General features: G+C 38.8%; 1 protein-coding gene across 1 annotated transcript in view; it reads right to left on the bottom strand.

Annotated features, from left to right (window-relative positions):
• Positions 1 to 9,204: 9,204 nt before the first annotated feature.
• Positions 9,205 to 23,275, bottom strand: part of COL1A2 (collagen type I alpha 2 chain) — a 42,007-nt gene continuing 27,936 nt past the window's right edge. Inside the window, exons 33-52 of the mRNA XM_085310517.1 lie at positions 22,358 to 22,411; positions 21,742 to 21,795; positions 21,124 to 21,177; positions 20,981 to 21,034; positions 20,767 to 20,874; positions 19,734 to 19,787; positions 19,586 to 19,639; positions 18,454 to 18,615; positions 16,958 to 17,065; positions 16,353 to 16,460; positions 14,568 to 14,621; positions 14,357 to 14,464; positions 14,118 to 14,171; positions 13,664 to 13,771; positions 12,963 to 13,016; positions 12,719 to 12,826; positions 12,003 to 12,249; positions 11,404 to 11,594; positions 10,191 to 10,433; positions 9,205 to 9,623 (exon numbers count right to left, since the gene is read on the bottom strand). Coding sequence (XP_085166643.1) covers positions 9,477 to 9,623; positions 10,191 to 10,433; positions 11,404 to 11,594; positions 12,003 to 12,249; positions 12,719 to 12,826; positions 12,963 to 13,016; positions 13,664 to 13,771; positions 14,118 to 14,171; positions 14,357 to 14,464; positions 14,568 to 14,621; positions 16,353 to 16,460; positions 16,958 to 17,065; positions 18,454 to 18,615; positions 19,586 to 19,639; positions 19,734 to 19,787; positions 20,767 to 20,874; positions 20,981 to 21,034; positions 21,124 to 21,177; positions 21,742 to 21,795; positions 22,358 to 22,411 — 2,124 coding nt within the window. The 3' untranslated portion in view covers positions 9,205 to 9,476. The remainder of the gene's footprint in view (positions 9,624 to 10,190; positions 10,434 to 11,403; positions 11,595 to 12,002; positions 12,250 to 12,718; positions 12,827 to 12,962; positions 13,017 to 13,663; positions 13,772 to 14,117; positions 14,172 to 14,356; positions 14,465 to 14,567; positions 14,622 to 16,352; positions 16,461 to 16,957; positions 17,066 to 18,453; positions 18,616 to 19,585; positions 19,640 to 19,733; positions 19,788 to 20,766; positions 20,875 to 20,980; positions 21,035 to 21,123; positions 21,178 to 21,741; positions 21,796 to 22,357; positions 22,412 to 23,275) is intronic.

Genomic DNA, 23,275 nt, shown 5'->3' with positions numbered 1-23,275 from the left:
TTTTATGGTGTTGAAACGTGAATACACACACACGAAGTATCAACACATTGGGCTCCTCTGCACTTCAGACTTAGCACAGGTTTGTCATTTAGGAAATAACAGAGAGCTGAATAGCTATGCCTTTTGCATGAATTTTGTGTAAAASCCTGGTGAGATGGAATCTGGGACAGCTGCTGTTGTTTGCTTCCGGCTTTCAATATCCTATGCCTTATACACTTCAATATTTGCTTTAATGAGGGGTGTATGCATTTAATTCCTTGAGTTGATGGTTTTGCTTATGCTTTAAAAACCCTTGTATTAAGAATCTTCACTGACGGAATATGACTTTCCCTAAAGTGTAAACAGAATGAATTTATATGCACTGAAGCCTATACAGTTCAGCAGCTCTCTCCTGTATGATTTTATGATTGTCAGCCTTTCTGTCATAGAGAAAATGGATGGGGTCTCTCTCTCTGCTGTCCATATGCCTATTTTCATGGTACATACAAGAATTTAATCTTTTTGAGACATCTGCTATTCTATGGTGTTTTAGCAGAAAGATCTAAAAGTTAGGCAAGAAGCAACCAAAATGCTGTTGTCAAAACAGAAGACAAAACTCTAGAATATTGTAAGCTTGAAAGCTGGAAACAGGCATTTAGCTGGTAAAGAGGCACAGGCAAGAGCTAACAAAAAATGCTGATCTTGATCTTGATGAAAAAGAGCAAATAATAAAACCAGAGGAGACCTTTGATTTTGTCTACTGACTTTGACAGAATGCTTCCACTCTACAAATAAGGCATAAGTCTTAAAAACACCTATTGCTTTTCAGAAGATTGCTCTCTGCCCTCACAGTTTTGAAGACTTCAAAACTGAAAAGAAATTCCAGTTGTTTTTCAGCACACTAGATCCAGATTACACCAAGTATTCACCTTAAATCACTATGTTTCAAAATTAGTTCTGGAACTGTCCTGTTAGAAATCTCAAAGCTTTGGAAGGCAGGAAGTTATGAGTTTTACTGAAATACCTATTAAACTTTGCAACCATGCTAAGAAACAGATTAAGAGATCAATATGAAACAATGCAATTTTTCTTTATGTTGTGTTTCTTCATGTTGTTTTTGAACAATTCACTATCATGTTTGGGTCAAAGAGGTAAAGGAGATGTTTAGACAAAGCCTTCAGAAAACAGCCATGGAGTTCTTGCATATGAAATCTCTGGAGTATTTTTGTAGGATTAGCAAACCTATGCTTCTGGAGCAGAGGATAAAGAGAAAATAAGGATGTTGATATGGATGTGGAAAGAAGGTGGGCAAGAATCTCAGTTAGTTGTAATTAACAGACCAGTCACATGTGGAATGGATACACAAATGTATTACCAAAAAGTGATCTACGAGATCCTGATCTACAAAGAACAGTAAAGGCTATGGAGGTGGTAATATCATAGTGTATGGAGCCAGAGAAAACACTGACTTAAGCATGAGCAAGGTGTCTTAGAAACATAGGTATTGTTTACTGTTGAACAGGCTTGTCAAAATGCATGGTTAATAGTTAAGCTGCGAGGCTGGGGGGAGAGTTAAGAGGGTTATTCAGAAAACTCCAGGAGAAGGGAATAGCTCATACACCTGAAAGAGCTGAGAGCATCCCGGCTSCAGAGGAGGAAGCTGAGCAGTTGGTTTTGCTCACACTGGCAGAGGCTGGGCAGGGAGAGCAGGTGTGGGGAAGGGAGCCAACCCAGCTGAAGGGGGTCATCACCTGCAGACACAAGTCACCCAGTCTGTTTTAGAGCAGGGGAGGAATTCTTAAGCCTAACTCTTAATCTGTTGAACTAATTGGAAACTATAAGTAAAACAATAGTTTAAGAAGCCAGAGAAACTATGTGAAATAAAGTATCTGAAGTCTGTACCCTATCATCCCAAACCAAATGTAGAGCAGAAAAGGTTCAAAGGAACTCTTGTATCTATTTGCAAATGAATGCGGCTTAGAGAGAGGAAGATGACATATACTGTAACTCTACTCTTTGTCTGCTGTATCTAGATGCCCTGTATCTATGCGGTTTGCCCCATTTGAGCTCCTTTTCAGAAGAATGAGCAGAGGTGCTGTGATCTCATCAGAGAGTCTTGGGAAAATAGCATTGAATATGAGGAGGAACTGATCATTTCATATGTACAGCTTCTGTAGGAATTAAAATTTCATAATGACAGTGGTAAACAAAACRTGGTCTAGAGGCAGGTGCAGCAAGAGTAGCTGTGAATGTTCTTTTGAACTGAGGAATTAGTGTTAGCCTTATTCTCTGTTAAATGCTGAAAAATAAAAATTAAGACAAAAGTCACAAAGACTATTGGCCAGAGACAATTGTAAACACGGAAAGCATTTGACCTGAATTAAAGAACACTCTGTGCAGGTAACTTTTATTGCTGTGTATGTGGCATCATGTGGAAAATCTGGGAATCAGAAGCAGAGACAGGCACCTCAAGATGCTACGTATCTTAGCCAAAAGGAATTGGCAAACCCTGTTGGAAAAGATTTCCCCTAAAGCCCTATAATCATCTTGGAGGGAGGACTTCATGAGGACAAAATCCTGCCCTTTAGACCAATAAGCAGAGAAGATCATTTCAGCAATTAAGCATTGACAGGGCTGCACTTTTCCAGTCCTGAGAAGCCGGCAGTATTTCTGGGTAGAATACAGTAAGGATCTGGGTGTGGTAATGGAGTAATAGAAGGATCTACTTGAAAATATGCAAGTGTAGAGTTACTGCTGGCAGAGTTAGACAGTTTGCTATACTAGTATTAAGGATAGAAGCAGATGTGGAAGAAGAGAGGACAAATACTCCCTTAACAGTGAAGACCATGGTAGAACTGCTTGGACTAAAACAAAAACGAAAACAAAAACAAAAACAAAAACAAATTCTGTTTTTTATTTAACTATCACATTATCTAATTATTACTGTTTAAGATAATACAACTATTAATCAATAATGCTATAACTACATTCAACTATATTAAATCAAAYGATTAATTTATTAATAGCATTACTATTTAGGATAATTATAATATCTAGTTATTGCTATTACATTATTTACTATCAGACATACTATTATTCTTGTCAATTGTTAATAAAAAATGATGTTTATTAATGTAATCTTAGAGAGAGGCTTTTTGAAAAGGCTTTGAGTAGGCTGAGGAAATGCTGCTGCCCTGGACAGTCTGAATGTTAACAATATAGTTAAACCGTGTATTGGTGCTTGACACTGGTATTTTTAYAGGACTGCAATTGGGATCAAAGATCTCTTTCTTGCTTTCAGAAGTGAGAAGTACTTTTCCTTTGAAAAGAAGGATGCATCATGATAGAAATAAAAGTTTTTGGTTTTGCATAACTTTGTCAGGGCGCAGTTCTCCCCTACTCGGATTTCACAGCGCAGAGGAAACWCATTCTGAGCTCCTACCGTGCAACGCAGTGCCGCAGGGGCTTGGTGCAGAGGTTGTGCATATCAAACACCCAGTGAACGCTACAGCAGATGTGTTATCGTGATAGAAGGGTTGGAATATTGGCATTTCTGAAATAACCTGGTTAGCTAACTTGCTGTGACAATTTGTGGAGGAAGGTTATCCACCAGCCATGAGAGGCATCTAAATTAATTTTTAACTCAGACTGATTTGCTACCTTTTTCCTAATTATGAACCTCACAACCTACATATAGGTTGTCAAAAGCGTAATTGTCAGGGCTCAAGTTCCACCATGAGGTTTTGGAGACTAATTTAGCGATTTGTGAGTAGCAGCATGGGTGATTGGGTACCATTTACACCACACGACAAGACTGTCCTTGCCTTGAAAAGCAATATTTAGCCTTTTCAGGAGTGAAGGCAGACTACAGGAGGAAAAGCTTGAAACTTCTTGTTGAATAAATCAGAATAATGAAYCATGATGATTCCAGTGTAAATGGATTGCCTAGAAAGACATGTTATATAAATGCTCTATTTCTTCAACACGGATTCTCTCCTGAAAACATCGGATATGCTCAGAGACCAAGGACCTGACCATGGGAGTTGGGTGAGCACCTAGCAATATGCCAAAAAGACAGAGAGGAAGGAGGAGAAGTCTATGAGGCTTCATGTTGGATTTTCTGTCCCCTGGGTCGTTATAAACCTCATGGCAGTATTGTGGATCTGCATAAAAACAAAGAACCCAGTTCTGCAAATCCTTGGTAACACATTTTGGAAATGCCATGAGAGTCAGTGGGAATTTCACATTTCAAAGTTGGCAGAATCAAATCCAAAGTGGTTTGCCTGTGACAGTTTAACATTTTCTTATAGCACTAAGCTGATGGACAGAAATGTATCTTGAATTCTTTTGCTCTTACCTGTTCSAGGTTACTCTAAATATACTGCATACCTAAAGTAACAGAAGGCTGTTTAGCAGCAATATCTTGCGAATTCTTTCCACAGAGGTGGTAGCAGGAAACTGAGAGATGAGTTACAGGAAATACGTTAACAAGCATTTGATACATTGGGACCTGTAGTAGATGACAACTAGAAGATTAAGTTATTACTGTCATGAGCCTTTTCAACCCTGAGTGCAGCTGCAGTTTGCAGCTTTCCTGRTTTGGATGAGTGTTCTTCTGATAAGCCAGAACTTTTTTAGAAAGAGCTGTGGTGCTGATATTTTTCAGAAGTAGTACTTGGGAGATTCTTGGTCGGAGGCAGCTCTGAAGATTTGAACATGTTTATCTAGATAGCAGCCATAAAAGTGAAAGACAGCTCTTTGAATAAGGAAAAGCTGCAGAAATATTCTTCATAGACTGTCAATTACTGTCTATGTCAATAGGTGGTGCACTACGCTTGGGGAAATGGTGTAGAACTACTGTTTCTGTTTCACTAATGATCTAAAAAATCTGCATTTGATAAAAACTTATTTCTTTTCACCCAAATAAACAATTTCTGTAGCTTGAAAGCTGAACGAGAACATCAGATTTGCATGTGTTTCTAAAGTGGTGTTAACACTGAAATAATTACTGAATTATACTTCAAATTCTTGCAATCAAAAGGTATTGTATTTCTTCATTTTGAGGCTATGAGTTAATGAGAACTGTCATTTTAYGAGTAGTTGGAGAGTATACTTAAACCTGGAATCATGTTGAGGAGATTTTGCTCATGTAATACAGCTGCAGAACCTGTATGAATGAACAGTGACAACCTTTCTTTCTACTGTCCTTTTTTAGGTTTTGAAATTTCTTTTTCCTTTGCATTGGCTGAACTTGCATCATCACCTCTATTTTTCACCTCTTTATGCTGTGTTCATGCAAAGGCACATTCTTCAGGGAGCCCCAGCCTGCTGAGCCTGCTGAAACGGGAAACAACATGCACCGGCCTGGGACTGGACCCGAGCGAGTGAGTTCTGTTCAGGGGGAGCAAGGGAAGGGGACACTGAATTCAGCCCTCCTTGGTATCTGCTGTTTTGATTCCAGTCTAACCAGAGGATTCGTCTGTACACTGGGACCACAGGCTGTGGGAAATGTGGTTGTGCTAAGAAAGCTTATGGAAATATGTGTGTATAAACGTGCGAGTAAGTCACAAGTTCTGTTGTCCACCACAACTAGCAAAATTCAGGTGACAGAGGAATAAGCAGTAGGCCCCATTCATTCACACAGAGGTGATTTAAACAGTTCTGAAGACTTTTTAGTAACAGTCACAGATGCAATAAGGATTATTCTCATGGGAGACTTCAGGCTTCTGCTTTAGATACAATTACCTAAAGAAAGGAGCCATGAATTCTCTCTGGTCATTTCGTGATGTATGATGAGCTGATAAACAGGACATGTTTACAGAGCACATGAGTGGGTGATCAAGCCCACAACACAGAAGGAAGGAAAAAGATTGGTGTGAATCCTTCGGTATCTTCGTTTATGCAGTGACATCGCAGCTGAGCACTCTGTATGTCCCTAGCTCCGTAGCCTCTTTTCCCAGTCTTGCCTGGCCTCTCCTGCAGTTCGTTCACATGCAGTACAACCAGGTATTGCTGCAGCCTTTATCCGCCAGTTAGTTCCTACAAGGTGCTTTCCTTTCCTCCCAAGTTCGTTGTTCTGAAAGCATGCTTCACCTGTTTGATCCCCGTTGWTTCGGCTAATTTATGCTAGCAGAGGTGTGTCTAGTTGTGTTGCTGCTGATGCATACCTGCTAACAGTTACATTCACCGGAGATAATCCTTACAGGGAGACAGGCAACTTCTAAAGATGATTAAGTTTACTTGCTCAGAAGTCTGTTCAACCTTTTACAGATCTGATTTTGGACACTATAAAGGCTCCCTGWGCTGTCAGCTGTTTGTCTTACTTATTTTCAGCTAGGATCCTCAAGAGGAAAGACAATTTCTTCAATATTGTACATAAAATAAATAAAATACTTCATTGTGCAATAAGATTTCCTGAATACAAAACCTTTAGGCCAAACTATCTTCTAGATGCTAATGTGGTTTGTGAGGTGGGTGATTTGTATTCTTTCCTGATTTGATTTCCAAGTGACTCCACTTTTGTAACTAAGGTGCAAAATCATAGAATAAGGTTTTAATGTGATGATCAGTAAAGGACTGGAAAAATGAAAGTGTTCTCTGCCTAGCAGGGAGTGCTGTGTGATAGATCACAGAGAGTAAAGGTGAAATGAGATGGTGACAAAAGAGAAAGCATTGTAGTTTCCTTTCAAAACTCCAACTTTAACTAATTTTTTTACTCCTTCCCTCAACAGCAGTCAGCAACAGTCCAGCTCTTAGTCCTAGCAGTAGCCCTTGCCTGCTTTCTAGCAAATTACAAGGACAAAGTCCTTCTCTCTTTTCCGTTCTTGTACAGACTTCATGGCTTCTAGACAATCTTTGTCAACAAAAAAGCTCATAACATTTAAAAGCATTTTAAACATAAAAATAACATTTTTACAACARCCACCAATATGTTGAAATACGAAACCAATTGAAATAGTAACATTTTAAAAAAAAATCATCAATGGCCAATGAATAGAGGCAAGTATTTACATGAAACTGTTCTCATTTAAGAAAGAATGGGTTGCATTTCATTATGCCAATTCCTGTTTAACTAATACAATCACAGCTGTGGGCACATAGCAACCACGTATAAGGCAATGTATTGATATTTGCCCTTTTTTCATTAATCAACTCATTACAAGCAAGAATGAAATATCTTCTTTAGAAACTTTCTTTCGAAAGTTTTTAGCGCTTATTCTTCCTTGCACTGTTCCTAGCTCCCTTTGGACTCCCAGCAGCTGGGAGATATCACTCCAACCTTTGAGGTAGCACTTTCTTCAGGTTACAGGAACCTTCTTCTGGATGTCTTCTTCATGATTCCTTCTGTGGGTTCCTTGATAAGCCTGTCTTACTTCTCCTCTTACCTCCACTAGCTGTTGTTCTCATGTTCCCTAGTATGTTCCCCCACTGCCTCCCAAATTCATTCCCCATTCCAGAAACACTACGGTTGGAACAGCAATTCATTTTAAGGCTTCCAGAAAAGCACTTGAAAGTGTCTTGAAAGGCCTCAGATAGTCCTTGGTTCTCATGGTGCTTTTTTTGATTGTTTTCAAAGACTAGAAAGAGCAGATAGTTTTGTGTCTCATATAGAACTGAATGAAGTATAAGGGCCTAACAAAGTGGGATCTTCCTGACAGGACAACTGAATTTAGGGATTCCTTGCACTGACTTTTGCATGCAACCTCAAAAGCACAGTCCTGCTGATTGCAATCTGAGCATTAGTGGCACACCTTTTGTAACACAGAGAAACTTGTGCCTTCTGCCTTTAAGTTCTTTATTGCAGTCTCATTTCCCTGCTGCCTTTAAGTGAGACGAGCCCTGTTTTGGCCATAAATCATGATTATGAATATATGTGGAAATCAAGGAAGGAATTATGTCTATTATTGACATTCTAATACTATGAGGCATGGGGTTACGGACTTTCTCTTGGCCCTAGGTAATGTTGAAATGAAGAGTCAAGTAGAAAAATCACACCTATAAGCAGTTTTGAGAAATCTTGGAATGCTCTAAGCAAGTGTTTCACAATGGGCTAAGAAAGATATGTTTGCAATAMGGCAAATGTAAATTCTGTTCAGAAAGCCAGTAGAAAGCCAATGTCATCACTTTTAAAACTGCCAAAGGAGTTTAAAGCAGTTGTATGCATGTGTGGAGTGTTGAAAGAGTTGAATTTTAAATGATATTGTACAGCAAGGTAGATTGCTATAATCTGTAGCTGAGCAAACAACTGAGTTTTTTGCAYTTTAAAGCAAATCTATTTTACAATGGCTATTTTCTCCAGATCTTAGCTTTAACAGGGAAAGCTTTATTCTTGCTTAACTAATTTAATCCAACAATTAGCAAATCAACAGACCATGGGCTATAGCACATATATGCTTGGTGAGCATCAACTGATGCTTAATTTGATATTACTTACAGAAGTAGCTAATTTGATCAAAAGGTGAGGATCAGCTGATGTGTAACACATTACCCTGAAATCTGCTGCATCCTTGGCTATACTCAGTAATATGTTCAATAAATATTTTAACATATTTAGTAAACACAGAACTCAGAACAGCAAAGAACAGACCTGGGCACATCCACACTGCAGTGCTGTTATATCTTTTTCTGTTCTAGTTTCTAGAAGCCAGGTAATAGATGTAAAYACTGGGTATGAATACCTACCAATGTATCTAACCAAGTAACTTTACTCATTCAATAGTCTCTTTTGGAACACTGGACATGCTTTATTTAATTTTTTTTCCACAATTTATTTAAACATCTCACATATACAAAATACATTTTCTTTTTTTTTTTGAGGAAGGGCGATTCTTTTTTTTAACCCATTGTAGAGGATGAAAATGAGATTTAAAAGCAGGAAAACCTGACTTTGGAGGAAGAGGACAAAGATGAGGAAAAAATGATCCACATGCTTAAGCTGGGGGTGAGACAGGACATTCTAAGTTTTGAGACAGATTTCAAAGAAACAGAGAAGTCGTATATTAACTGCTGCTAGCACCATCAAAGTTCAAGTATTGGAAAGATAATCCATAATAATGAAATTAGCACCACTGTATTATAAGTGGAACTGAAAGTACTTCAGATTGTATGAAGAAGTACCTACAAAGGATGTGGATCACACTTGGTTTAGTGTATGAGGTAGTTAAAACCTTTGGAAGCTGTGGTTTTAAACTTCCTCTGTTGAAGATATTCAAAGGCCACAAGTGGTGCAAACTTTCATGATTTTTTATTTTGTTTTTTTTTCTTTACAAAGGTTGACATTTCCCAAAGCAAGGTGTTAAATCTTGAAAGACTTCCAAGTCCTTTTGGGGCTGCATTAAATTTCATTGCACAATACTCCAATCAACTCTTCTCCTTCTCTTTCGCCCAGAGTTTAAGCAAGTAGATGAACAGAAGAAGTGGAAGGAGCCAGCTTTCATTATAAAAAGAAATGACAAAGAGAATAATTTTGGAGGGGTTTTAAGTTAGTTTTAGTTCATTCATTTGAAACAGACTGGGCCAATGTCCAAACCGAATTCTTGGTCAGCGCCACCAATGTCCAAAGGTGCAATGTCAAGGATGGGCAAGCGAGATGGCTTATTTGTTCTGTATTCAATGATTGTTTTGCCCCATTCATTGTTCTTTCTCTGCAAGAGAAAAGTCATTAGAATTGTTATTGCACTGTTCACAGTATTGAGAATTGTTTCAGATAACTGGATAGCTTCTGAAAGAAATTTTTTGTTAATTTTACTGCTATTGTTTGCGAATCAGATACCCATGCCTAACTATTTAAATCTTGGATACAGAGCAAACATTCRCTTTTATCTTCTGAAAAAAATATGTTTTATGCTCTGCATTAACTACCGTATTACAAACATTGCTATTAAATCCTCACAAAAGCTTGCCTGAGTTGTTTAGGATTTAAGGATCCTGCTTCTCCTGCATCTTATGTACTACTTTCTCATCATTCTTCAGCTAATAAAGAATTTGAGTCTGTTCCCTCTGAAAAGCTTTTTCTTTTTGCCACATTGCATGGTATAGGGAGGATTTATCTGTACTCCAGTCCTTGTACATTCATTAAAGACCTGGCATAGTTGTTTTTACAGGCTATTTATCTTCCCTGGGTAAAATTTTGCTGGACAGTCTGATTATCTAGTTCTGTATCAAAGTGCAACTCTGTCTCAATCATAGTGTCCATGCTTAGTGCTACTTACAGAGCAGCCATCCTCAAGAACACTGAAGGTGAATCTGCTGTTGCCCTCAGCTCGTAGTTCAACATCATTGGATCCCTGCAGTATAACAGCCTTCTTAAGGTTTCCAGTTTTCTCATCCATGTAGGCAATGCTGTTCTTGCAGTGGTAGGTGATGTTCTGGGAGGCATGGTTGGCCAGCAGACGCATGAAGGCAAGTTGGGTGGCCATATCCTTTGAAGTCACTCCTTCGTCATTGTACTCAAACTGAAAAACAGAAAGGAATCCAGTGAGTTGTATATCTCGGGGATGGTGGATGTCTGTAATGGAAATTGTGGAACACTTGTCCCCAGATATTACTATGCTAACAGTTTATGTGGGTTTAAAGGTGAGATCAGGCAAGTTCAAGCATGTGAAATCCACTGTTTCCATAAATACACAAGAACAATGCCTGACTTAAGAAAACTCTGAATTTGGTGGAGTCTAATAGAATACATGTGTGGATAATATAAATACTTGCTTCATTGTTATATTTTTACAGCATCTGCTTTTAGCCACTGTAAGCCASTGTAGCCACCTGGACTTTTCTGATCCAGTGTGATTGCTGTTATATTCTTACATTAAAAATCTTGGACACAGGGATTTCATTATAAGACCAATTCAATTTCATTTAAGAATTATGTAATTAGATCTCCCTAATTGTACAAAATTGATTCATTTTCATTAGGATGGTATAGTACCTAACATGCAAGTAGACATATTCCTTGTTTTTATGTAAAACAGTGATTCTGAGTGTTAYGGTGGGATAAACTTTTGGTCTGTTATGTTTTTGTAATATAAATATCTTTCCAGAAACAGAGTAACACGTCAAAAATAAATCTGAATTAAAAAAATAAGCAAAGACGCTTTGCTTACTTTTTCAGATAATTCCTGGACTGTGTTTAAACTGATGTACTATACTCCAGTCCAGGCTTCCCTTAGCAAAAGCCATTAATCAGGTTAAATTGATCATGTGTGGACACTATAAAAAGAACAATGCTGAGAAACCCTTTTAGCAAATCGTGATCCAGGTCAGAACTGGAACACTGTTCTTTCAAAGTAAAAGTTAGTTTCCCCTCTTCATATTTCTCCTCTAAGAGAGAATTTCAATTATGTGTATGTTTGCTAAGAGTCAGTGGGTGGGGAATTCTTTAGACAGCACTGGAGGAAACCAATCGTCCTCCAATACATTACTCACCTGACTGCCACCATTGATAGTTTCACCAAACCATACGTGCTTCTTGTCCTTGGGATTCTTGTTGACATACCAGTTCTTAGCAGGAATATTTTCAGGGTTAGCATGRATGCAAGTCTCACCAGTGGCGAAGTCACAGTATGCTCTAATAGCATCTGCAGAGCAGCCTTGGTTAGGATCAATCCAGTAGAAACCTGCCATGGAGGAAAGAAACATGAACAATAGTTCACTCAGTCTCACATTTGCATTCAGTTTATATTTAGTGACTTGATATAGGAACTCAGAGGTCATAAATATCAGAACTAGGTGCAATATTAAGTTGATAATTGGGCAAAATCTGTATTTGTGATTATTAGTGTATAACAAATATTTGAAAGCTAAGCTTAAATATTACTGCATTATTTTGAAAAATTATTGCAATAATCACAACAATAGACAAACAGCTTTTCAGAATATCATTGTATGTATGTACTTTCAGTGGAGACAGACAGAAGTTCTTCATTCATTTAGTATTTTCACTGTTTGGCCAAGAATACATCAAAGCAAGCTAATAAACTGAGTGTACTTCCGCTGGAAGGATCAAACATCTTGCACTAACATACCGCTGCTCCATTCTGGGTGGCTAAGTCTTAGGTCACGGCATGTGCGAGCTGGGTTCTTTCTGGAGCCCTCAGGAGTCAGCAGGGTCTCAATTTGGTTGTTCAATGTTTTCAAAGTGGCATCAACTTCATAGTCCTTGGGTCTGAGAGAAGGCTGATCAGCCCGGTAGTATTCTGCATCATAGCCAACTTCATATCCACCACCATTGGGACCAGGAGGACCAGGGGGGCCAGGAGGACCAGGGGGGCCCTAAAGTTGTTCAGAAACAAAAGAGAAGCAGCATCCTGTTGTAAATTTGGTTATCTCAGTTAATTTCATCCACAAATGCATAGTCTTGCTGAAGTCCTAGCACCTCAGCTCTAACCTGAGCAGCACATATGGACCTGCCACATTGAGACTGCTATGCGCGACAGCAGTAGAAGATGCACAGGGCAGGACTACCACATTTTCTTTGTGTATGCTAATTGGCCACAAGAAATGAACAAGGATTTCAGGTGTAGGCTTATTAAGACCTAAATATTGTAATTATAATTAATTATAATTATATATATTAGAAAACAGCTATAATAAGTATGTTTAATGTTAAATAACAGACATTTTGAAGTCTCTCTTTCTTTCTTAAAATAAGGACATGTCTTTCCTTAAATTACGAGGCTCTTGAAGCAGTTTTCTTCTATCTGTGACCTAGCTGTGTTAAATCAAAAAAAGTGATACTCACAGCAGGGCCTTGGCTACCRTGAGAGCCACGTACACCAGCAGGGCCAATAGGTCCAGGGAGACCATTGCGACCGTCTTTGCCAGGAGGACCAGAAGGACCAGGTGGACCCTAAAAGGAAACTTGAACAGTTTAAGGGCAGTAGAGAACACTGCAAACTAGGAATTTACATAAATAGGCATGTACATGCATATTGCACAATAAAAATAGGAGGGAGTTATTTGAATATGCTTTTAAATTCACATACTCTTGGGCCAGCAGGACCGTTGTTACCGGGAGGACCTTGATCACCATGTTGGCCCTGTTGGGAAAAAAACGCATTAAAAAAATGCAGTACCACACATTTATGTTAGCATGATTCAAGAGGTGACTAGAGTCGAATGTACTTGAGAATTGGAATTTGGGATTAAATAGATTAATGGGATTAAATTAATCTAGTTTATTAGTTTAAAATGCCTGTTTTGGGGAGCATGGAGTAATGGGATAACCTGAAGAAGTCTCTGTAACATTTCTAGATTTTCAGAGAAGACTCTAAAATAAGAATCAGAATTCCTAAAGGGAATACCAGAAATTAAAGGGAATAAAATCTACAAATGACTTCTGCTTCTCTGTAATACAAATGCCCTTCAGTGTTCTGCTCAAAGTAAGCAATAATACATAAGAAAGGCAGAGCTTTTTGAGTTCTTTGCTGGCCAAATGCAATTGAGTTGCAGGGCATGCAAAGGTAGTGACAAACTTCTAAAGCCAACTATCAACAGCAAGATCAACTTGCCATTTTTTTGTGGAAAATGCTGAGTATTAAAGAGCATCCTATGGCCTTTGAAAGATAATGCAAAAAGAGTTAGTGGTATCAACCTGCACAGCTGTGCATATGTATCTCCATACTAGGGTGATGTTATTTACTTGTTTTGTTCTTTGTATTCAAAATCTTGAAAATCATTTACTTACAGCGAGACCAGGAAGGCCCTGCAATCCATTGTGTCCCTTCAAGCCAGGCAGACCTCTAGGTCCCTTATCACCAGGCTCACCCTTCTCACCACGTGGGCCTTGTGGGCCCTAGGAAATGGATATAGGTGTCAGAGGAATAAAACAGAAAGCTTCAAGTAGATATTACTGTCAAAACAAGAATTAGGCATCAGTATTCTACAGTAAGCAAAAAGTTGCTCCTGGTATACAAATATACATTCCTTCAACACACATGGGAAGAGTGTCTATACCAAAAAGCTTCAGGATCAGTCCCATGAGAGAGAATGCTGTTTCAGATTATAGGTCTACAAATATTTAAGACTCCTTAAGTACTACCTTTTGGGCCCTATCTTGGGCACAATTATGGACCCTTAGTAATAAAGCCTGTGTTCTCCTTTTGCATCAGTGTGGTAATGTATTTAGCAATCAAACTTACAGCAAGACCTCTTGGACCAAAAGCACCAGCAGAACCAACAGGACCAACAGGACCCTGAAACAGGAACAGAGAAATGCATGTCACTGCTGTATCTCATACATGAAGTGTTCCATGCTTAACACACCTCTGCAGAAAGCAAAACAAATATCCACATACTGCAGGGGGTTAACTTATAATGTATACATGATGGAAAAGCTTTTATCTTAGGTCATGCAAAAAATAAGGTCACATGAACTTACAGGGTCACCACGGTTTCCAGGCTTTCCAGTAGGACCAACTTGACCATGAGGACCAGGAGCACCCACAGCACCACTGGGACCAGGGCTACCAGGACCACCACGCTCACCCTGGGAACAAAGAAATGCAAGAGGAGAGACAGTGTGTTACTATTGACTTACACATACTGGAACAGTTCTTCCATGAGCATGAAGTAAGAAAAGAGCAAGTTACCTTGAAACCAGGAGCGCCATCCCGGCCTGGAGGACCATCATTTCCAGGATTGCCCTGTTAAAATATCATTAGAATATTAAATTCCATCACCTTCATCTCACACARTAGTGTGTATCAGCCTAATTGCTACCAGTGAGAATAAGATGACATTGAGTTGGGATAGCATATATCTTGAAGATAACACTCTCCCTTATAGAGRCCATTCTTACATTCCTTAAATATGTTAATGTTTTCAGAAAAAAAATAAGATAGTCTTCAAATATTTTAGGTGCTACAAGATCAATACAGAAGAAAATTACTGCACTATAGTATTTATTTAAATGTTCAAGACAATAGTGGCCTTTATCTAACTTGCAATCTTGTAGAACTTGGATTTACTTAGGTGAAAAATGTCAGTGGGGAAAATACCTGCAAGGACTTTAAGCAGTAGTCACAGCTGAATTACTCAGTTGTGGTACTTCACAAGCTTAAATAGCTTCCTTTGCGAGTGTTAATTTCACTTTCAACTGTTTTCCTGTGTGCACAAGCAGACCTTTTCCTTCAGAAAATTCCCATAGTGTAGGAACATACTTTTAAATATTTGTAAAATAAAATGACTTCTCTCTATCTCTCTGAAATCCTGTGAGTCTAAGTATCAACAATGCCTCAGCCTAACAAATAAGCTTTCCTGATGAGGCCCAGAGAAAGCTTTATAACAATCATCCTTACAGGAAGCAAGATAAGGTGTGTTTATTTTATTTTAGATGCTCTTATATTGCAAATCATGTATGGCCACTGTATGTATGTCCTTCTTCAGGTTGGACTTTTAATTTGGATGGTTAAGTTTACTCTCTCCTCTAGGAACTAGGTTGCCAAAATGGACTAGGAAGAGCTGGGCCCTCTCCTCCAAATCTCTAAAGCAGAGGCAAGACATTAGATGGAACAGTTTGCTCCAGTCTAGTGCTCTATTCTCCCTTATGTACAGGACACAGCTCCTGTACTCTGCCTTTATCTACACTGATCTGTGTGGCTCACAGTACCTGCTACACAAGCCGGACTCCGATTCATTATGTTTTAGCCTACAAACATACTTTATTATTTATGGTGAGGGAATGTACATCAGGAAATGTTAGGCAGCTCACCTGCAATGCTAACATACATTTGCTCTACTAGGACTCCCAGACACTGTGTTACAAGTCCGACAACTGAATTCCAAAATTGTCAGGTACTTCATATGCTTTTTCAGTAGGTCTTAAGTTAAAAAATGCTTTGTCTTTATTATGAGTCATTTCATCCCTCAAGTAAAAATGAGTGCAATTTTCACACTTCACTSAAAGATATGCATATTGCATCTGACATGACATTAAAAAAATGCTGATAGCCAGCTTTCCTAATCTATTTTTTTCACTAGCCAAACCTTATCTTCTGGGATGTAGTATTTTTCCCAGCTCCATCAAAAAGAGTTCTCTTTTCCCCTCACACTCCATCTTTCTTTTCAGCTAAGTAGAAAGTCARAAGATCCTGACTGTGACTCCAGGACACAGACACCATTTCTGCCTTGAAGAATTTGTCACCTAGCAGGGGAGAATTAGCTCCATGATGATCAAGGTCATTACTCTGTTTTAGACCTTGCCCAATCTAGAACCTGTTTGTGTTAGTATCCTGCTATAATTGTCTCTGAAGACAACAGAAGGTACACGTTAACTAGCAAAACTGCCTGCAATTGCATCCAGTCTTTCTGTATATTCGTCTTTGGTTCAGAACAAAAACAAAGCAGTCCTGAAGAGGAAATAARACACAGCTTACATCACGACCAGCTTCACCAGGAGCACCATTTGGACCAGGAGAACCCACGGGACCAGAGGGACCACGAGCACCAGGAGGGCCAGCAACACCCAGGGGACCAGGTTCACCCTAATACATGAACAGTGGTAACAAAATGTGACATATAATACAACATAAATCAAACAAACAGAATCTTTTGGCTTATATTTAAGAGAAACATTTCCCTGCAGTCAGTTCTGGAAGTGAAATAGAACAAGAGAACAAGAAGAAACATATCYAATTATACAAAACATTAATCTTCACTGTAAGTTTTCTACCTCTTCCATACTCTCTTAAAAACAAAAACTTCTGATGTCATTCAAAGCTTGTATTGCTTGCATGGTGGCAAATTTTAGATTAGATGAAGTCCAGGGCTCAGAAATGCATGCCCAGAGACTATGTTCAGATACAAGTCTTGATTGTTTGCAGTAAGCAATAATTTCTTCTACTGCTCTGTTATGTTCATATAACTAATCTTTTTCTGCACCAGTGACAGACACAGCAAAATCTAGATCTCTTGTTCCCTAGCTCAGCTTTTTTCTTTACATGGGTCTGTTTAAAGACGTTAACCAGTGCTATATACTCACTGTTGCTCCAGAGATGCCTGGAAGACCACGTTCTCCCCGAGAGCCAGGCAGACCAAGGATACCAGGAGCACCAAGAATACCCTGAGGACCTGGGGTKCCAGGAGGACCCTATGACATAATGAGAAGACTCTTTTTATTAATGCAGAAAAATCATCTATTGTCCTCCACATTTGTCATTTGCTTTGCTCTGGAACAGTACTAATTGCATTCCAAGGATCTTACTGTGTGTCAGTTCCAATTCCCACAGGCAGAAATTTATAATTACAGCATATGATGTTTTAAACACCAAAGCTGAAGATCTCTAAGTAGGTAATGTTGGTTGTATTCCTGTCCAAGTGTTTTCCAGTGAAAATTACTGTTGGTGAAAAATACTGTGCATATGCTTTTCATTAATTTGTAGTAGAGATCTCTTATTGTGTCRTTCCCGTTCAGTGACAGGATGATGCATGAAAACTAGGATATTTAGTACAGAGAAGATGCCTATCTGAGGGGATTCTATAGTGTAGAAACTGATCTTCTCATTCTGAGACAGCCTTAGAAAATATCTAAGTGTTATCTGAAAAACCTCAGTATCCTTTGCTGAAACTTTGAAAGGGAAGACTAGTTTAGTTGAGGAGAAACTTTTCAATTTCTATGAAATTTGAGTATTGGTTAARCTGGGCATAACTGATCATCTGACAGATTACCCTAAACTAACCAATTTACCATCAGGCTCACCAATTATGTTATGTTTTATTTACCCTATGAAATTGGAAAATGTATTGTTTATACTCAAAGGGCAAATGTTTAAGTGTCACCTACAGACTTTTAGAGTGCCTATCTGACAAAGGCACTGAAGATTTCATTCTTAGCTGCAACTTCTGCAGATCAGAGAAYTTCTGTAAATTTCTATTAAGAGACAATGAAGTGCTAATTCACGCAAGTGCCTACTTCCACAATACAGAAACGTGTCTGGCATCGAAAGAGCCAATAATTCTTGACATGCAAGTTTAAAGGCACTTATAATTCATTTATTTGTATTATTCTAAGCCAGCCTAGGTCTTTAACCACTTTAACTGTGTGATTTCCCAGGTTAGAGTTTCTGATGCAGAAATGACTTGTGATTGTTTAAAATGGACATTCACAGGTTGCTTTTTGCACCCATGATGCTTAATCTCAGAGCAACAGACTGTCTTGTCTTCCCTTTCTCAGCCTAGAGTACCAATTTTTTCTGTAGCTACCCTTGTTGCTTTCACTTGGRTTGCTTGTACAAAACAATGCTATTCAGCACAGGAGACAGAGTTGAATACCTGACCCAGAGATCAGGCTCACTTTTTATGATCTATTTACCAAACATGTTTGAATAATTTCTTGACTACAGTTCTGTTGCTGAAGAGCTTTCCTAAATTTGAGGATAAAAGACAAAAGCTCTTCATAAATACCAGAAACGTGCTGGAAGTCATAACATTTACATGAAGAGCCACATTTTTAATGAGAAGAGATATTGAGTAACTTACAGCAGCACCAGCCTCTCCAGATGGACCTTTCTCACCAGCAAAACCAGGTGGGCCAGCAATACCTTGTTCACCAGTACGGCCAACTGGACCAACATCACCACGTAGGCCTCTAGCACCATCTTTGCCAGCTGGGCCAGGGGGACCTGGGGGACCAGTGATACCCTAAGATTGAATAAAAACATGAAGTCATTACAACATTGACCCATTATTTTGTGGAAGACAGAAGCAAGCATCCTATTTTGTCTATGGACAAAAATGTCACTTTGCAATAAAGAAGTTATCAGATATTTCTGCAAGCAAATTCTATTGCTTTTGTTAGCAATGGATATCTGGAACCAGAGGAATTGCTCTGTTGAGACAGTTTTTTTAAATCAATGCAAGTAAAAGTAGCAAAATTGGACATGAAAATACCAGTTTGGCTCTAGACACATTAGTAGCAACTATAACGTCAATGAGGAAAAAGAAGCGTTTCTTGTTGAGCAAGATTATTTTGTTTTGTTTTATTTATTAGAAGATATTGGTATTTAGAATATATTTAAATGTAAGACACCTAAGGAAAGAAGTGCCTCTTTCTAAATGATGAAGATACCTTTGTGAAAAGGAGATCAGCCTCACAAGAGTCATTAAATTATAAACTGTAAACTTGATTTGAAATGAGAGCTTTAGGGTGATAAATAAAGAAGCAGGGACTCATGTTCTTGAATGTGATGAGAGGTTGCTCTGCTGGAGACAACAGCTGAAATTGCTGATACTTTCGAAAGCATGGACCCAAGAGAACTTTGACAACTTTTGCCAAATGGGTCATGGCTTTCTTATTCCACTCAAAATCAATGGCTATGCACTTACTGATGGTGAAAAGGGCAAAAGAAATCCAGAGTTTTCTAAATGGCTAGACATTTCAAGATGCAGAGAGATGCTTGATGGGAGTGTAAAAACCAAACAGAATGTCTATCTCACACTTGTGGGTATGTAAATGGTTAAAAGACTTTTTCTTATCTCCCCAAGTCCTATAAGGACCTGAAATGATTCCAGTACAGTCAGAATTTGTGTCCATGTAACAAGATGAAGACTGTCCCTAAGCAATGCAATTTCTGACTTGTCTCCCAATGAAATTCCTTCATCAGTTACTTACAGCTGGGCCAGGAGGACCAACTCTTCCAGCAGCACCAGGGAAACCAGTCATGCCCTAAAAATTAAAAGTCAAAATGAAGATTTGGTTTAAAGGAAACAACGACTTTATGAAAAGTAGCAATGTCAATACCAAAAGCCTGAAGACTTACAGGAGGACCAGCATCACCACGAGGGCCAGCAGGACCAGCAGCACCAGCAGGACCCTGTGTGTGAATAACAGAAAGGCACATGATGACCCAGGTAAAGAACACTAATTTTCACTACTTAGAGTAAGGGCTCAGTCCCACTGTTGGGAAAGAGAATGGTTACTTTGTCATTGATTTTAACCGGGGGTGGGGGGGACTGGACCCCAAAACAATTCGTATTCTGATATTAGGACTAGTAAATTCTCATAGAGATTTTGAATCAGTATGGTAAGACCTGAGAAGAGTTGCATAAAGGATTCATGATTCAAATGAATTTGCGTTTCAAATGTTGCATACATCTAAGTAGATTTGGGAGTCAAAACATGAAACGCTTAGTAATTCAAAGAAGAGCAAGTCCTCTGCACTCTACAGCTATTGCAGCCAAGTAGTGCCAGGGCATAATATTGCTCTATTAGAAGCATACAGTATGATCCCCAAGCCATGTTACCCTGCAGCCCTTCACAGTAGTTGAAATAGTAGGGCCTGACTTTCTCCATTATTTCAACTATTTCAGTAATGAGCTGCATGCATGGTAGTGTACATCCTTTTGCTATACCGTCATTAGGACATGAAAAGCCTGTGTGCAAGTGGGTGCACAGATAAATTTGCACATATGGTTCTGGAAGATTGCATCTGAAATCAGAATGTGCTTTCTAAGAGGAAGATAGAGGAAGTCCTCAGCTCAGGAGCTTACCCACAAACACCCCCCTGAATGGTCCAAGACAGCCTGACCTTGCTGATCTTCAGGGCAAGTTGAAAATTACTTATTTTTTCCTCTTCACTTCAGTTCCAGACTAACTATCTGAGCCCGTATAAATAGATTGACAAAGTTTATATAATGTGTGAAAATCAGAATAGTGACTTTCCTCACAGTCTGCTTTGAAGTTTTGCTTTCTTTTTAATTACCTTTTCCAAATTCATGATCTTCAGGCTAGCATAGTGCTTGYATAGCACAGGCAAGAACCATGTGTTTTACAGACAGATACAGTTCACTTACTGGTGGTCCAGAAGCACCAATTGGACCAATAGCACCTGTTGGTCCAGTTTCACCCTTAGGTCCTTTAGGCCCACGCTCGCCTTTAGCTCCAGGCTGACCAGCTGCACCCTATTGGCAGAAAAGAAATAAATGGGACAAAGGGTTGAAAAAAACATGTAGAAGAAATAAACGAATAGTGCACCATCAAGAAGAGGAAAATGTAACTGATACTCACAGGAGGTCCAGCAAATCCACTAGGACCTACGGGACCAGGCTCACCACGTTCACCCTAAAGACAAAGAGGAGAGGAATTGTTAGGACTGACTTGAAAGGGAATGCTTTTCTGAAGGCAGCAGAGTTGTCAGAGTTGCTACTTACAGGAATACCACGGGCGCCAGCAGGACCAGCGGGACCAGCAGGACCTCCTTCACCCTAAAACAGATGGCAAAAATCATTATGACACTGTGGAAAGGTCACATTGTAGTCAAAAAAGACTTGATCTTGTGGTACAGATACACACAGAGCATGGAGAGGATGTTACTGGAATGCTTCAGTGTTAACCTGCCCCATGTTATTAAACATTCCTCATGATATTTGGATAGGATAAAGGATCATTCTGAGCTAATGTGTGGTCATTTATCACCATATCAGAATCTCTTCCCACAGTGTAATGAGGATTGTAGAGACTGGTCTGAAATGGAGAGAACTCAGACAAAGCCCAAATCAAAATCTTCTCCCCATATAACCCACTACCACGTAGATGCACATCTCTTCTCCCCCTTTCAGGAAAGGGCAAGAGGCGCTATGGCAAACATCCTTAAATAGTTCTACAGCCCCAATAAGCCTTCCCTCCCAGATGTGAAAAAGCTTACAGAAATTGTTTACACTAGCAAGATGGAATTGTTTTAAATTAGAATAGAAACTTCCCTATATTAAATATTCTTGCAGTGGGTAAACTGTATAAACAAATGCAAGTTTTTGTTTGAAGAGACTTACCCGATCACCAGCACCACCAGCAGGGCCAGGGGAACCAATAGCACCAGGGAGACCCTATAGATCAAGACAGAGACAAATCACTCTTTCTAACAAAAATGTAAGCAAGAATGACCACTTTAAACATTTTTTTTTCCTCTCTTTCACCCTGGAATAGGTCTGTGACTTTGTTTCAGCTGTTTTAAATTGAAAGGACACCTGATTTTGTAAAACAAAATCTGTACTGTTTATTTCCTTCCAAAGTATGATTCCAGGATGGGCAGCCAAAATTCAAGTCAATAATAATGTTTTAAGCGGCTTTGCAGGCTGCCTTCAGAATCAGTTTTCTGGGCCAAACCTATGAATCTTGGCTAGATTGCACAACACTTAACAACTGTCCATAAGGTTCTCTGCTGATGTCACTTCTCTGTGTGCATGATGTGATCACTTATCTCTCCCAGCCCTCAAATTCAAACCTCTCTGGACAAAAAGCAAGCAAATCACATGGATTTGGATCAAAAGCAAGCAACTATAACAGGAAATGAAATATACCAGGAAGTGAAAGTCTTGAACATCCTCTTTAGTTACYAAGTTCTAAAGTGTAGCAAGATAAACTCAGATGTAATCAAAAGATACTTACACGAGCACCATCTCTTCCAGTTGCACCAGTATCACCTCTCAGACCTGGGGCACCCTGGAATACACAGAAAGGGGAAAAAAAGCATTATGCTGGCAATAAACACAACAGTTCATAAGAAAGAAGCCTTGAACTGTTGAGCATGCATGTATTAACAGATGTATCTCATGCTGATTTTGGTTTGGGAACAGATTTTGATTTTCATTTTTATTGTCAAGAATGTATGGACTTGAAAGAAGAGAATTTGTGAAGAAAGGGATTTGGCATGTTTTTAAGAAATGTAAACCTCTCTTATATGGGAAACCTATTTATTCACTACCAGGTGGCAAGAATTTTGAATGGAATTAAAAATTCAAATACAAGTTGGCATGTGTTCCAAATAGTGAGTATAAATCCCCCTCAAAATCTTTTTTTCTTTTGGCCAAGAAATAACTGTATGTCAAAATTCTCTTGCAAATTTGTGTTATAGGTTATATTTGAAGCAGGAAAAGRACTGTTAGAAACAGTAAAGTTGTATGAGTGGTCACATGAGACACATTGTATTTTGTATGATGACAAAAAGTAACATCAAGACCATCATTCATGCCAAGAAGTCAGACTAGCACTCTGTTCTATCTCTTTTCAGATGCATCCTTCTGCATTAATCTGCACGACARTACACAGTGTTTTCTAAAAAGGTGCAAGGAATTTCCATCTTAATTTCCTTCCAATTGAATCTTTACTAAATGACTTTTGATTCTTCTAGTCAAAACAAATAAAGCAGTTCTACAAATCTCAGTTTAGAGTTTAAATAGTGAACAGAAGAGAATATGGAAAATGTACTTGACAATAAAAAAATTGCATGACTAATTATATGGATAAAGCAGAGATAGTGACAGGACTTGCACTTGGCCAGATTGCACAGCTTTATAAGGACTTACA

Source organism: Rhea americana, unplaced genomic scaffold (assembly GCF_003343005.1).
Source record: "Rhea americana isolate MKP2758 unplaced genomic scaffold, rheAme1 scaffold_32, whole genome shotgun sequence".
Classification (NCBI taxonomy): Eukaryota; Metazoa; Chordata; class Aves; order Rheiformes; family Rheidae; genus Rhea; species Rhea americana.
The sequence above is the reverse complement of the archived record's forward strand: the minus strand, read 5'-3'. Positions and strand labels throughout refer to the sequence as shown.